The 15,013-nt window shown below is 42.8% G+C and overlaps 1 protein-coding gene across 5 annotated transcripts; it reads right to left on the bottom strand.

Annotated features, from left to right (window-relative positions):
* Positions 1-3,464: 3,464 nt before the first annotated feature.
* On the bottom strand, positions 3,465-14,150 carry MTX3 (metaxin 3). Of its 5 annotated transcripts, XR_015261470.1 has the most exons (10): positions 14,052-14,150; positions 13,414-13,483; positions 11,782-11,858; positions 10,203-10,295; positions 8,993-9,175; positions 8,769-8,845; positions 7,751-7,908; positions 7,250-7,338; positions 6,627-6,796; positions 5,804-5,875 (listed from the first exon to the last, which is right to left on the bottom strand). XR_015261470.1 is itself a non-coding variant. In XM_086770897.1 (9 exons), exons 1-9 carry the CDS (start codon positions 14,130-14,132, stop codon positions 5,801-5,803), a joined length of 903 nt encoding a protein of 300 aa, XP_086627023.1. In that variant the 5' UTR covers positions 14,133-14,150; the 3' UTR covers positions 3,465-5,800. The 5 variants fall into 5 exon arrangements, 3 of the variants coding, with proteins under 3 accessions (XP_086627023.1, XP_086627022.1, XP_086627024.1); XR_015261471.1 differs by lacking the exon at positions 7,250-7,338 and having other exon boundaries at positions 3,465-5,849; XM_086770897.1 differs by lacking the exon at positions 6,627-6,796 and having other exon boundaries at positions 3,465-5,875.
* Between the last annotated feature and the right edge of the window lie 863 nt (positions 14,151-15,013).

Below are 15,013 nucleotides of genomic sequence, written 5' to 3'. Positions count from 1 at the left end.
CTTTCCTTCTTTGCTTTAACATCTCCCTGAGGTGGTGTAAAAACTCACCTGCTTTCCTGGCAGCTACCTCTGGTACAGAGCTCTGCCCCATTACGGCTGTTCCCAAGCCCTCCCCGTTGCTGGGCAGGCTTCCTAGTGCAAGGAGGAGACCAGGACAGCAAGGCTTGGCTTCTGCCCCACAGCCCAAACCAGGACATGGGGTACTACAGCAGCATTAAGCCCCACATCATCATCATCGTGCTTAACCAACCTCATTTCCTTTTAAGACTGGGTGACCAGACTGGTGGATGAGGGAAAGGCTGTTGAAGTGGTCTACCTGGACTTCAGCAAAGCCTTTGACACGGTCTCTCACAGTATTCTCCTAGGGAAACTGGCTGCCCGTGGACTGGGTAGGTATACCCTTCTTTGGATAAAGAACTGGCTAGGGAGCCGTGCCCAGCGGGTAGCAGTTAATGGAGTCAAGTCCAGCTGGCAGCCTGTTACAAGTGGTGTGCCCCAGGAGTCGGTACTTGGGCCCATCTTGTTCAATATCTTTATTGATGACCTAGACGAGGGGATTGAGTGTACCCTCAGTAAGTGTGCAGATGACACCAAGTTGGGTGGTGGTGTTGATCTGCCTGAGGGTAGGGAGGCCCTTCAGAGGGATCTGGATAGGCTGGATCGCTGGGCTGAGCTGAATGGGATGAGGTTCAACAAGGCCAAGTGTCGGGTCCTGCACTTTGGCCACAATAACCCCATGCAGCGCTATAGGCTCGGAGCTGAGTGGCTGGAGGACTGTGAAGAGGAAAGGGACCTGGGGGTGTTGGTTGATGCTCAGCTGAACATGAGCCGACAGTGTGCCCAGGTGGCCAAGAGGGCCAACGGCATCCTGGCCTGCATTAGAAATAGTGTGGCCAGCAGGAGCAGGGAGGTAATCATCCCCCTGTATTCGGCGCTGGTGAGGCCGCACCTCGAGTATTGTGTTCCGTTTTGGGCCCCTCACTACAAGAAAGACATTGAAGCCCTGGAACGTGTCCAGAGAAGGGCAACAAAGCTGGTGAGGGGTCTGGAGCACAAGTCTTATGAGGAGCGGCTGAGAGAGTTGAGATTGTTTAGTCTGGAGAAGAGGAGGCTCAGAGGAGATCTCATTGCACTCTATAGCTTCCTGAAGGCAGGTTGTGATGAGCAGGGGTTTGGACTCTTCTCCCAGGCAACAAGCAGGACCCGAGGAAATGGCCACAAGTTGTACCAGAGGAGGTTTAGATTGGATGTGAGGAAAAACTTTTTCTCCCAAAGAGTGGTCAGGCACTGGAATGGCCTGCCCAGGGAGGTGGTGGAGTCGCCGTCCCTGGCAGTGTTCAAGAGGCGGCTTGAAGAGGAGCTACAAGATATGGTTTAGTAGCTGTGGCAGCAATGGTAGTGGGAAGACGGTGGGAGTAGATGATCTTATAGGTCACATCCAACCATGTGATTCTATGATTCTATGATCATCCCTGCATGGCTGGGTCTCACATAGATGCAGAACAGCAGTATTTGACCAGCTTGACCCTCTGCGTGGCTCTTTAATACCACCTGCTGTGCTGATCAGCCTGATCCTGCATCAGTACTCCAGCAAGTGCATCAAAATCCATCACCTCACTGGCATTGGTTACCCCAAGCTGGGTTATGGACCATTTTGCTGAATCAGGCTAACCACTAACACAGACTACAATGATTCACAAAACTGGACATTTTTACCATGAAACAGTACATTTTTTAATGCAGTGACTTGTTAGTCAACACGGTCTTTAAGTATGTTAGGGATTGGACAACTTGTTGCCAGCATTGCAGACCCGCCAGATTTAAGCTACAGCAGTTTGTCAGGCTAGCTGGTCTGCCTTTCTATATGAACCTTTTTTTTAAAAAGCACTACAAATGGTTCCTATTGCGATGCCAAGAATAATATCAGGCAAGAGAGGAAACCTACTCAAGCAACTCTGGAAACCATTTTAACCAGGAATCAAATACAATTGGGTGTTTTTTCTTAATGGAGTGCTAAGCTACATTAGTGAAAGTGATGTGAATTCACCAGCATGTAAGTATATATAAAAATGTATATAAAAGCCTACTGTAACAATATTTTCAGAGGGGTGAAAAGACATTTTTAGAGCTATCTTGGAAATGTTAAATAGACCACATTTGTAGCAATTAATTCATAATATTTCTCATTTCTTCAGGAATTTCTTCAGGTTCCTACAACCACCTGACAGAAAGAGAGAGAATAGCCCTGAAGATACCTACACACATGCTTTCACCACAAGACTGCCTGGGAGCAGGGGTGTTAAACTTGCAACCTCCCTGAGCTCTTCACCCCGCTTACAATTGGCAGGCTGCTCCACAAGGGAAAGCATGGCAGGCTGGATGAGGTGCTCTAGTGGTAGTAATCTGTTCCGAGCCACCACCTTCCAGGGGGAGGGCAGGGAGGAGGGGGCCCACCAGCTGCCCTGGTAGCAGCAAGACAACGGAAACCCCGGCGTGGATCCTGCACTTGCACGTTGGACATGCGTGCTCAGAAAGCCCAGTACTTTGAGACTGCAGAGCTGTAGCATATACCACAGCCAGCTACTCTGCACAGGAAGCAGGTTCCATACAACGGTTTCATGGTCCTACCACTGCTGCTTGGCCAGAAGGATTGACCTCTTGTGTTTGTGGACCACCTGCAACCTCAGGCAGTGGAAGAAAAGCCAGTCACTGCAGCAGGTGTTCGCTCTGCAGCTGAGGTAGGTAGCTAAGGCTTCCTTTACATTCAGCAGACACGCACATTTTCAAGAGCCAATTCACTTTGCTATTTGCTACTTTAAGGAGATCAATTGGACCTGGATCCCATCTTTCCTCACTAGCCAGGGAAGGAGCTTTGACTACTTCCGATGCAGGTAGCTACAGTTACTCAAACTGATCCCACCTGGGGGACTGCCCAGCTCCAAAACGCAGGCACACAAAGTGCACCAGTAACCCAATAGGCAAGCCTGAGTTGTCAAGCCAGAGATGACAGTTTCCACATAAAGGAGTTTGGTTTTGAATTCACCTTAGATAAAGAAGTGCATGGCTCTGCACACACCTTAGTTGTCTGGAATGGCATGCATTACTGCAGGCAATGTTTGCTGTGGTGTCTAGCCCTGCTGCCCTCCACCATCCAGTGAACTGAGTTACTTGCGCATTGGTTTGTCAAAATTTTGCTCTCACACAGCCCAAGGCTCACACTTAGTAAGATTAGAAAACCCGTGTATCCCCATTCCCCCCTTCCCAAAAGCAGCTGTGTTGAAAGAAAGGATTGGTACTGAAAAGCCGTGATTAAAATTTAAAATCTAACCTCATGGTTATGTTAAATTGTTCCAACGTCTTGTTCTAGCAGTCAGCAGGTTTTTTTTTATTTATGGAAAACATAAATCTTTTCACAAGGAAAAAGAAAAATGTTAAAAAATGTTCATAATAAACACTACCAGAACTCCACTAAAAATGCAAAATTTTAATCTTGGAACAATGACCTTTTTACAAAGAGATTTTAAAGATTGAGTGTACATATTCACAAAAGCAACAAATGAAGGCATATTCTCCATAGCCATGTTTATAAATTAAAGACTTTGAAAAGCCATGTGACTTGATCTCATTTAAACCTTGTCAAGATACAGGCAGTAAAAATTTTAAATGTTTGACTTACTTTTACATGTAGTGGACTGTCAGTTCATACCATTATCACGAGTATGAGCTACATGAATTTCAAATCACTGAAACAAATACTCTAGCAAAAGCATGAAGTTTGAACATTATTTTAAAGTGCTCATTAGAAACCCAACATTTCAATTATAATTAAGAAATGTTATAGATATTACATTCCTTACATATCGATTCTGAAAGTAGAGTATGTACACAATCTACAGTCTTGTCTTATAAATAGGAAATAATTTATCTATGTATCTCAAACGTGACTAGTAGCTGAAGGGAAGGTGACAGATTATTTTGATTTGGCTGGAAAAAGGAAAAAACCAAACAGTCATCCCATACATACAGCTATGTGAAATCCCAACTGCTACCATTTTGGCCAATCTCCTTGACTAATTCTCTTTACACTCACTCACGAAGTATCTGCAGGTACGTTGCCAGTAGAGAATTACAGCACCTCTCTTGTAACAGAATTGCTTGGGTCTCTAGAACTGGCAAGAACTCTGGCTGCTAGAAGAACATGTAATGAGACACAAGTCCAAAAGTTAAACAGAAGAAATATACACTACAATGTACTACAGTTTGCAAAGATAGAAGAACACTGAAGTAACTGTCAAACAATACAAATTTGCACGTTTTTTATTTTAGTTTTTCAATGAACTGTTGTGCTTATAAAAAAAATAAGACCGAACTAATTAAAAGGCATCGGTGACAAATTTAAAAGCCTACATCTGCTTTCTTACACCAGCCCTAAGCAGTTCCTATCAATCCAGAGCTGCAGTATGTTTGGAGCTAATCAAACCTGGAATCATCCCTGATGATTCTATGATTTTATGATCCCCTCATGGACTCACTGGAGCGAGTCCAGAGGAGGGCCACGAAGATGATCAGAGGGCTGGAGCAGCTCTCCTATGAGGACAGGCTGAAAGAGTTGGGGCTGTTCCACTTGGAGAGGAGGAGCCTCCGGGGAGACCTTACAGCAGCCTTCCAGTACCTAAAGGGGGCTTGTAAGAAATATGGGGGCAAACATTTTACCAGGGCCTGTTGTGACAGGACAAGGGGTAATGGTTTTAAACTAGGTGGAGGTAGACTCAGATGAGACAGAAGGAAGATATTTTTTACAATGAGGGTGGTGGAACACTGGCACAGGTTGCCCAGAGAGGTGGTGGATGCCCCATCCCTGGAAACATTCAAGGCCAGGTTGCACGTGGCTCTGAGCAACCTGATCTGGTTGGAGATGTCCCTGCTCCTTGCAGGGGGGTTGGGCTGGATGGCCTTTAAAGTCCCTTCCAACCCAAACTATTCTATGATCCTATGATATCACTACCAGTCACCTGTTATTTGACTTAACAGTTTTGCAGCATGTGGTATTACCCTGTGCACAAGTTAAGCCTGTTTCACACAGGACTAATACCATGTACCCGTGAAATGTTAGTATTGTACATCATTGTAGTCAATAATCCCCTTTAAAGTACAACATGACAAGTTTTCAAAAATACAAACAACCTTAAAAGGCAAGACCTAAGAGTGTTCATGAAAGTACAATTAAAAAAAATATTTAACTTCCTCTCATAGCTTTTCATTTCTCACACACCATGAAGGGCAACATTTCATTTGTTTCCCAGCTTTTCCACTGATTTTGCAACGGACTTTGTAATTTTCAGGCAGATACAAAAGTATACCCAGTCACAAACAGTAACATGATTACAATAAAATCAAAAGCCACAAATAAAATAACGGTGAACATTCCGTAAGTGGAATTTTAACTTTTGGTCAACATTTCTGCTAGACTAAAGGCAAAAGTATGCTGTACAAAATCACTTGTAACATCTGCAGGAATAAGCCTCTTGTTTACTTTAGCCTCAGCTTCGTGCGTGGTCAGCCTGAACTATGCAATTTCTTAAAATAACAGGCAGACAGGAGATTGTAAAGCTGTATTTCTTCCCTAATTGTACACATTAGCAGATTCTTCCCTTGCAAAACAACATTCATGTGAAAAAATTTACTGTGGCGCTCAGAAGAGTTGAAGGCAAACACACGTGTATGGGCAACAAAAGCTGTCAAGGTGACAAACGATTCAATGGACTGCCTGCTTCTCCACCTGCAGCAAGCTTGAGCGTTGTTAGCTTTCGAGGGGGATGCTGAGGACTCTTTCGAAGGTTGTCATCCATCTGCAGAGAAATAATGAGAGCCGGATCTGGCAAACAGTAGAATACAGATTATACAATTAGTCTAGTTGTCAAAGCTGCCACCATTAATGCTAGTTTGGGGTATTTTTTTACCCTCTTATTTCAGACCTAGCCAAAAGTGATGCCTTAGCTCCTTTCCACTCCCAAACAGATACTTGTGTTAGAGCTGTTATTCATTCTATTAGCATATGGTGCATCAAAACCCAGGGCAAATAGCTGTGCTTCTGCTTGTCAAGATTACTGAAGAAAGTAACATTGCTACTTTCTTCTAAGAGGTCAAAGTTTCAATTCTGTACAATAACCAAATGCTGCTAGAAAGCAGATCAAAAATCAAACTGCTACCATCAATGTATGCTTTTTCTTGCTCAGCACCTTGCAAGAACAAATCTTTTTCAAATTAGATATGTTCTGGAGGTGCTGGGTGAATTCGTTACAGATTTTAAAAAGTATTTAGTAAAGAACTTGTGATAAGACCTTTTCAAAGACAGGTTAAAATTCATCTCTGAATATAAAGATTTCACATTTTCATAGGAAATCAATCTAATGCCTGGTGCACAAAAAAAAAAGAGTCTAGTTACTACAGAATAAACAGAATCACAGAAGACAGCACAGGGGAGATCTCCAAGGTTGTCTAGTCCATCTCACTTCCTGAAGGTGGGATCAGCTTTATGTAAATCACATCTGACAAGTGTCTCTGTAACTCATTCCTTAAAACTTCCAAAGCCACACCTCAGTATCTCAAAGAGGTACTAATGGTACCTAATGGTACAGAAGTTGATCACAGTTAACACACAGATTTTCTGGTTTTTTTCAGGAAGAAACGCCTTCTGTCCTTCTAGTTGAAGTGTTCTGTCTGCATCAGAAGACTAATTCTTCACAAGCATTTTTCACATAAATTGCATAGCTTTTGATAGGTGCTGACTGGCAGCCTTAGAAACAAAGAGTATAAAGAAATAAAAGCTAGATGTAGAAAAGAGAAGAGTGTGAACGAGTGTCTGTAGGTTAGGGACTGCAACATTAATCTGGGAGCAAACAGAGCTGGCAATTGGTCTTAACTTGAAGGAGTTTTGATCAATACATTTGCCTCCTCCTTTGCTGTAATGTACACCCGTGGAAAGACACACTTCCTTTTTTGGTATGTGCATTTTCAAGACAATGTTCTTTTGACTGTAATAAAAATACTTTTTAAGTACAAGGCTTCATTAATTATTCCCTTCAAGTAACATCATATTATTCCTGCCTCTTTACACAAATCAACTCAATAAAAAAGAAGCAATTAAAATAAAATGTCCATTGTACAGTTGCAGTTGCGATGTAAGAATATCTGTGAACAAGTACCCACAACGAAGCAGGAAAATTAGAGAGACTGAGGCAAAAGTAACCTTTTCAATCAAGTTGGATTCCTTATTTACAAGCTGTGTGAGTTTCTGCAGATTAGCATCTGCTGTATCCTGTCCAGATGGAGAATGGCCTGGAGAGTGAAGGCAGAAAGATGAAGAGTGAAAAGGTATTTACAAAAGCTTTTAAATTCTTTAAAAATAAATTCACACTGAAGAGAAAGTTCATGCAGTATTTTTATCCTAATAAGAATTTAAGTGGAAAAGCCATTCCATGTGAGAAAAACAGAAGTACAAAGCATGAGCCACAGCACAGATACAGGCGCATTTTGTCCATGCTTGAGTCTAAAACCCAGTATTAATGCTTGCTTTTAATTTTGAATCCTTTCTGCACAACTTTGGAAGCTCCTCTACCTCATTTCCCCAGAGAAGCTGTAGTATAAACTACATAAAATCTAATTCTGCCTTGGTTCACAGATGGAATCTTGGAGTCATAATCCAAAAAAGACTATACACAACAAAAAGGGGAAAAGAAACACAGCTTACCTGAGACAGTTAACCTGAAGTAGCAAGTTAAAATATCATCACAGAATCGACACAGATTGGGAAGCTGTTTCAAATGCTCTTGTAGTTGTACTCTAGGGAAGCACACTTTATAAATCGGTGCAAGGAAACCAAATACAAAGGCATCTAAAGTGGTAGGCCTGAAAAGAGGGACACAACAAAACAACAAAAAAACCCAGAGTGACTGACATTAAGACCTCTACAATGTAACTGTTTTCTGCGTAGGTCAAACAACTCAGGACAGAACACAGTCTGCTCTTCTGGCATTCCATCTTTTCATATCAATCTGGTAATATACAGACTATTTACTGATTTCAGCACCTCTGAACTAGAGACATCCTGGCAAGCTGAAACAGTAACTTCAGCATTAAAATCCAGTCATGCTGTCATGTACACTGATAAACAAGCCACTCAAACACAATTCTGGCACCACAAAAGCCAAGCTGTATGCCAGGGAACTGTGATTCTCTCTCATGAAGCAGCCTGACTTCAGTGGCTAAAGGAACAGATCATCCTTTTTAGGACTTGTTGGTGCTGTGCTGTTGGAAACATCTGCTTCCTGCTCTGAGCATAGACTACAGGAAGAGGCATGTTCCTGGACCTACACCCTCCTCCCATGAAGGCAGTAGTAACACCTCAAGTTTAAAGCATGTTTTCTACATACAAACACAGGAAGTGACATTCAGTGGCTAGAAAAGCACTCTAGTGCTACACTAACTCATCAAGCACTCCATGTTTTCTTAGCAGCTGTGGGAGCATCTGCCTCCTTGTGGAAAAAATGCAGAATAAGGGAGACATCGCATTGCTTTAGTCCAAAGATCTCACTTGTGCCCTGTTTGCTCATTCAGATTTATCTGAAAAGCAGAGTGTAAGACACAAAACTACTGTGCAGCACTTTTACTATTCTGTCAGGCTCAAAAACCACCAAAGTTTAAGTGTTAACAGACTCATCTGCCTTATTAGTCATTTGAAAAAAAAAAATAATAATAATCACACTCACGTATCTCCAAAGAAAAACTGTGATGTTCCCAGTCTCTTTGACAGGAGATTCAGGCACTCCTTGGCGTCCCTGTATATCTGATGAGACACAAGACTGTCTAAGAGTCTTAGGCGTAGCAAAACTAGCAAGCACAGCATCATTCATCATTTGGCAGTGTGCTAGACTGTTGCAGCTCTTGTCTCTGACAGCAACAACTTAAAAATTCTTTACTACACAACACATACCTGTGCTTCCACTTCAGTGACACTGTAGTGCGGAGGCCCTCCCCTGGTTAGCAAGATCCTGTTCAGTGCTTCCCTGGACATCTTTCCAGGCAGATACAAACTCAGTGGGAAGGCAATCCTTGAGGCAAACCATGGCTTTGTCACACTGCAGTAATTTTCAGCCTCAACCCAGAAAGTGTGCAGCTATATCAACATAAGGAAAAATATGACTGGAATTTGAGAAAGAACCATAAATGTCTCTTAAAAGTCTGATGTGTTAAGATCTCTGTCAGAGAAGCAGAAGCACCAGGAATTATTGTAATTTAAGGCAATCAGGCTCCCTATAGGATTATACTAATCATTTGAGTGTAGGAGTATATAATTAAGGCAACAGCTAACTTCTAACTGAAGAAAAACAACAAAGATATTACCTATGTAATATCTTATGCATCTGTATACATGTGCATAAAATTACATAAATACTCATGTTTATGTACGTGCATATAAACACACACTCATACACACACACACTGTACATTGAAAACACATTGCAAACACATTGCAAAAAAAGTTGCAGACGTACAGAATGAGGTTTGAAATTCCTAGATTTTTAATTTTATATAAATCTTAAAATAAAAGATATTATGAAATGATTAATTCAAAACCTTGCGGGTCAGCTGAGAGGCTAGCGTACAATATCATCAAGTCAGAATATTTTTTCCTGTACAAACTGAAGCCAAAGTCACTCAAGAGATCCAATGCCTGGGCATGTTTATAGCTGTAATGTACTCACACTAAATTGGTGAGGACATGCAGCCATGTGTTACATAGAATTGAAAAATTAAACTATTGATGGGTATTTTAATTTCTCAGAAGTTCTAACTGAACAGTTCAAAAGGATTCCACAGTTGTGCACTCCATATTAGAAACATCACATCTCACTCAATGCTTTTAAAAAAAAAAAAAATCACACAAAGCAAGAAAAAGCATTCACAGGTGCCCTTTTAAAGTATCTTTCATAAATTCATTATTATTACTTCACACCCCAGAAAGAAACACTTCTTTCCTTTTCCAAAGTCGCTAGGCAGTATTTCCAAAATTGGAGTAACAAAGCAAATACATTCCAGCCAGGACTACGGCTGCGAGACCTTCATGTCTCTCACGTTGGGCACCTCTGGTAGCATTCAATTACAAAAATTCTGACTATTATAAAGTATTTCTCAATGCTTACCAGAGCAGGAAGCAGTTTTTCTTCAAGTAGTGCAATATATGCCAGTGTATCAGCTCCTTGTTTTGCAGACAATTCATAATCAGCATTATATTTCTATGAATTAAAAAAAAAATACATACTACAAATAGTGTTACACAGAACTTTCCAAAAATATGATCAATTTAACAGCTACCAAGTCAGTAAATATAAAAACATTTTTCAGGACAAAAAGCACGTGCTCACTACAATTCCTCTACCTCTTCAGGCCAGCTCTGTCAAACCCTCTTGCATTTCCCTTTTTTGCTTTCCCATTCTTAAGAATTCTGGGCCCTCCTACTCCCAAAATAACTCTTGTGACTTTCCCACTGTTTTCCAAGCAACTATACAGCGATATAGAGGTAATTTTTCAGTACTTAGGGATGAAGCCAACCTCTGGCAAGTCCCCATCTTTATTTTTGAAGAAGCATCTGGTACTTAAGCTGGTGTAAGCATAAAAAAAGGCACACATTTCCATCTTTTGCTTTTAATTACCATTCTAGAAACTTAGAATGGGATGCTAACAAGATGAAGGACCAAATGAACAGCTGAATTAATACAGTTATAGCTGACTGAGCTTTTCGTTCTGACACTGGATCCTTTTAAGTACATTAAAAGGGCTGCTAAATTTTTGGGGGGAGAACAAATTTGTTTCATTCATTTAGAAACAAAGTGTCAGTGCTGACCCCTAGATATCTGAAAAGCAAGGATATTATTGTTACACTTTAACTCAAAGGGGGAGTTTTTCTCCCAGCATCAAGGAATCTTTGGTATTCAAATAGCTATTAAAGCTCTGAATTTTAAAACTACTGTCTAAAATCCCATCTCAAATGTGCAGTTTTCAGATTCTATTTTTCTACCCACAAAGATTTAAACTTTTGCTAACATGGCATTCATCAGATAATCTTCTTGACTAGGTAGGAACTGAATTTCTGACGTAAAAACAGAATAATGGGCTGGAGGAAAAAGATGATGCCATGCTTTATTAGACATCTTTATACTTTGTGAAAAAAAAAAATATTGTATAGCTTTACTCTTTGTGAACAGAACACTAAGAGATCTGAAAAAGGCAAGAAAGAATTGACTACACAATGACATGATGTGCATCAAGAAGTGCTTGCAGACATTTTTACACTGCAAGCTATAGAAAAACTATGTAGATTTAAAACAACGCTGTTTCCTTCACGAAAAGAGCACTGGGTGACAATTACCCATTGAAGCAGTTAAAACCACGTTTCCCAAACTGATATCCTAGGTCTGCAAACCCACAACTATGTTGTGTTATAACTGAGAGCAGGGTGCTCCGTGAGAAACTGCTGACTTAAGTCCACTTTGTTGTCCTTTTCAATGAAGTTTTCTCTTGCCTGTTTTTAAATCTCTCACGTAACTTATCATCAAACTTTCAAACAGAAATCTGTTATCCACCGTTCTGCAGTTCCCATGCACGTATGAAAAACTGGGTCCGAACTGACTGCCAAGTTTTTGGAAGCCTGTATCAATGTATACGGGGGACACGAGGAGTCACTGCAAGGCAGAGAAAACAAAGCTTTTGAAAGAGACCTACCTGCTTTCTTAAGAAGTTTAGTATTTTTGCTGGCTGAGAAATAACAATATCTTCTGATATCAGGACTGGTACATCTCCTAGAAGGTATAAATAATACAGTCAACAATTTATTTGGATGAGTTCTAACATAACTAGAAAACAGCCATTTCATCCACTTTCCTCTTCTCCATACATGCTCTGATCTTTTCAATATGTACTCATTGGCTAAGTTTTACATAGCAGAGTTCCACCAAGGTTACAAATACATTTAGTATATTGCAGCCTTCACTAATAACAATATACAAAAAATTTAAATCAGACTGAAGCCAATGTCTTCTGCTAGATATCTGATACTTTGAGAACTAGGCTATTTGTCTGGATTTCAGACGTTCATCTTGAGACAAAAATTCCAACCCAGTCCAACTGCCGTCTCAACTCATGCACCTCTGGACTAGAAGGATCTACTTCAATTTTTCCCCACCTTTCCCCTCAAAATCCACCTTAATCATTTGTTTTCTGTAGCCTTGCTACAACCACTGCCCAAGCTAGCACTGCATAACCATAAACTATTCCAGAACCAAGTATTTCCCCCTCTGCCAGAAGCTTACTGGTCAGCCTTTACTCATCGGATTGCAGGATCGAAGACCATAGAGCATAAAATCTCTATAACAGAACATGCTATCTTACAGCACGTTCACAACATAACTGCTGCAATGACCCTAACATGACTGTGCTGCTAAATACTATTAAAGTATCAATTATCAGCAACACTCACTATTTGGATTTTTTTTTAATTGGATTTTATGTATTTTGGCTATGAAGAAAGCCACTGAACTTTTGACACGTATATCCAGCTAGTTCTTGGTGTTTTCTGCTAATAGAAAGCAATACACTGAAAAACAAGAGTCAGAAGCACTTCTGCATGGACACAGTAATGCCTAAACTGACGATGTAGTAAGCGTAGACAATGGAGTACTTAAACCCAGCAGCGATTTCACCTTTCTGGAATACATCAAGACAGTAACTTAAATGCTGAGCAAACAAGTAAGCAGTGAGTAGAAGTATCCAACACAAAGAAGTCATCTCAGATAGCTCTTCAACCTCTCTGGTAACTCAGATGTTAGTCACCTTTTCTGAGTCAATCTCTCTCACTCAGCACAGTACTAAACATCCCAGCTGGTGCAAGTTATACTCCTTGAGGCTCACATTCCACTTCCAGCCATACCAGCCCATTCAATTATGCATAATTAAAGAATACTATTTCCATACATGAGTCTAGTTACTATCATTATAAACATGCAAAGCGTAAAAAGCCTTAAAATCTGCTTTCACTATACCATGAACTTAGACTGCCTGACAGAAACAGGTACGCATGTACTTGGCACCACTGTTTGTTGACTGTCCTCTGCTTCACCCATACACATTTTAATAGTGTCCTTTGAGGCACTTGATTTACCTCTTCTATTATTTTATTCCCACAAACTCATCACACTTGATCCTAGAAGGTCATTTATTGACGTATCGTGAAAACAGGCGGCAGGCTATGCTCAGGAACACAAAACCAAAGCAAACTCAGGAACAACGCAGCCATCGGAACTCAAATTTACCACGTGCCGATGGTTAAGATAATTTTAAAAACCGCAGAGACGGTACCTTTTGGAGGTCTCCAAGAGCTATTTATAGTATTAACCGTCAGGGGAGCACCAGAAAATTTGGCGTAAGCCTGCAATAAAGATTGCGGAGGGGGGAAATTCAGTCACTATGTGTAAGACAGCACTTCAGAAGTTGTTTTAAACAGCTTCGGGCACTGAAGACCGACTAAAAGCAAATGCGCCTGCCTGCCGCCTTCAGTGCCCTAATGCGTTTTTAGGAACTGGCGCCCGGTAAGGCCGGGGCCAGGCAGCCCCGGGAAGGCACGATGCCCTCACGAAGGGCAGCAGCCCTGCCCGCCGCTCCGCAGGGGAAAGGACGCAACGCTCCGCGGCGAAAGGCGCCGGCTGCCCGTGGGGAAAGAGCCGCACCGCCCCGCCAGGCCAGGCCCCGCCGCGGGCCCGACCGCCGCCGCCTCCCACCCCGGCCGAGCACGGCGGCAACGGCGGGCCGCTCGCTCGCCACAGGCCCGGCCTCAGGGCGATGAAGGCGGGCGCACCCCTCGGCGGCGACACCGCCTCCCCCGCGGGAAAGAGCCCTGCGGCCAGCTGTGCCGGTGGCGGGCAAGCTCCGGGGTGCCGTCCGCTCCTCCCTTGTTCCCTCCCTTCCTCCCGGGGCGGGCGGCGGCCGCTGCCCGTTACCATGACGGTTAGAGACTCCGGGTGCAGAGACGGCAGTCCCCAGTCGCCTCCCCAGCAGTTCAGCACCATAGGAGCCGCCATTTTGTCCGCCGGCCCGGGAGGCGCCGCGCTGCTGCCCTCGCATGGCGGCTTCCGAACACCCCCGGCCGCGCCTCGGGGAGGGAGAAGGCGGCGGTGCGGACAGGAGGCGGCGGGGGGGTCCCGGCGTTAGGGCGTCCTGTCCTGGCCGTGGTCACCGGCGCCTGCTGCCGGGCCCGGGGGCGAGGCCGCTGAGGGGAAGCGGGCCCGAAGCGGTGCCCGCCCTGAGGCACCGTCGTTTCACTCGTGAAGATGGGGCCTTACGGCGCCGCACGGCTGAACCCCAGCTCTCCCGCTCTGCTACCTCGCGCGAAGTTGTGACTTTCCACAGGAGCAAAAATTGTGGCTTTCAATCAATTGCGAAGAGCAGCTGTCAGCAATTTAGCTTTAAAAATAGGGAAATCTGAGCATATGGTACCAGTTTTGACCAGGTTATAATGATAACCCGTGCAGTGTGGGTTTTTTAGTGTGGACTTTTAAAAGGCATCAAGTTGTCAGCTGTTTCATTCCAGTGTTCATGCAGACATGCCACAACAGGTCTAAATACTAAGTCGAGTAAAATGTTTCCATCCTTCCCACCCAAGGAAAAAATACCACACACTGATTAAAAAAAACTCCGCACTGACCACCCTCATTCAGGTCTTCTATGCATCAAGATTGGAAGAGAGCAAAGGCAAAGCTTCATCTGGGCTTCCTCCCTCCCCAACTCCACATCCATGGTTTCAGATCTGCATGGAATTTGTGGCAGAAAGTGTCTTGACAAAAATCCACAACATATATCTGAGATTATTCTGCTCCAGTTTATGAGGAACATAGAAGAAACGCATATCCAATTTTTCTTCAGAAAAACACACCACTGACAATGTTAACAGTAGCAAAAAAAA

This window comes from Chlamydotis macqueenii, chromosome Z, assembly GCF_036417535.1.
Source record: "Chlamydotis macqueenii isolate bChlMac1 chromosome Z, bChlMac1.mat, whole genome shotgun sequence".
In the NCBI taxonomy this organism is placed as follows: Eukaryota; Metazoa; Chordata; class Aves; order Otidiformes; family Otididae; genus Chlamydotis; species Chlamydotis macqueenii.
The sequence above is the reverse complement of the archived record's forward strand: the minus strand, read 5'-3'. Positions and strand labels throughout refer to the sequence as shown.

Excerpts from the sequence above, each read along its gene's own strand:
- MTX3 (XM_086770896.1), bottom strand. The coding sequence starts at position 14,132 with ATGGCGGCTCCTATGGTGCTGAACTGCTGGGGAGGCGACTGGGGACTG. Across the intron at positions 11,859-13,413 it reads CTCTTGGAGACCTCCAAAAG|GAGATGTACCAGTCCTGATA; the intron begins GTACCGTCTCTG and ends TATACCTTCTAG. Across the intron at positions 5,850-7,249 it reads AATCCAACTTGATTGAAAAG|ATGGATGACAACCTTCGAAA; the intron begins GTTACTTTTGCC and ends ATTTCTCTGCAG.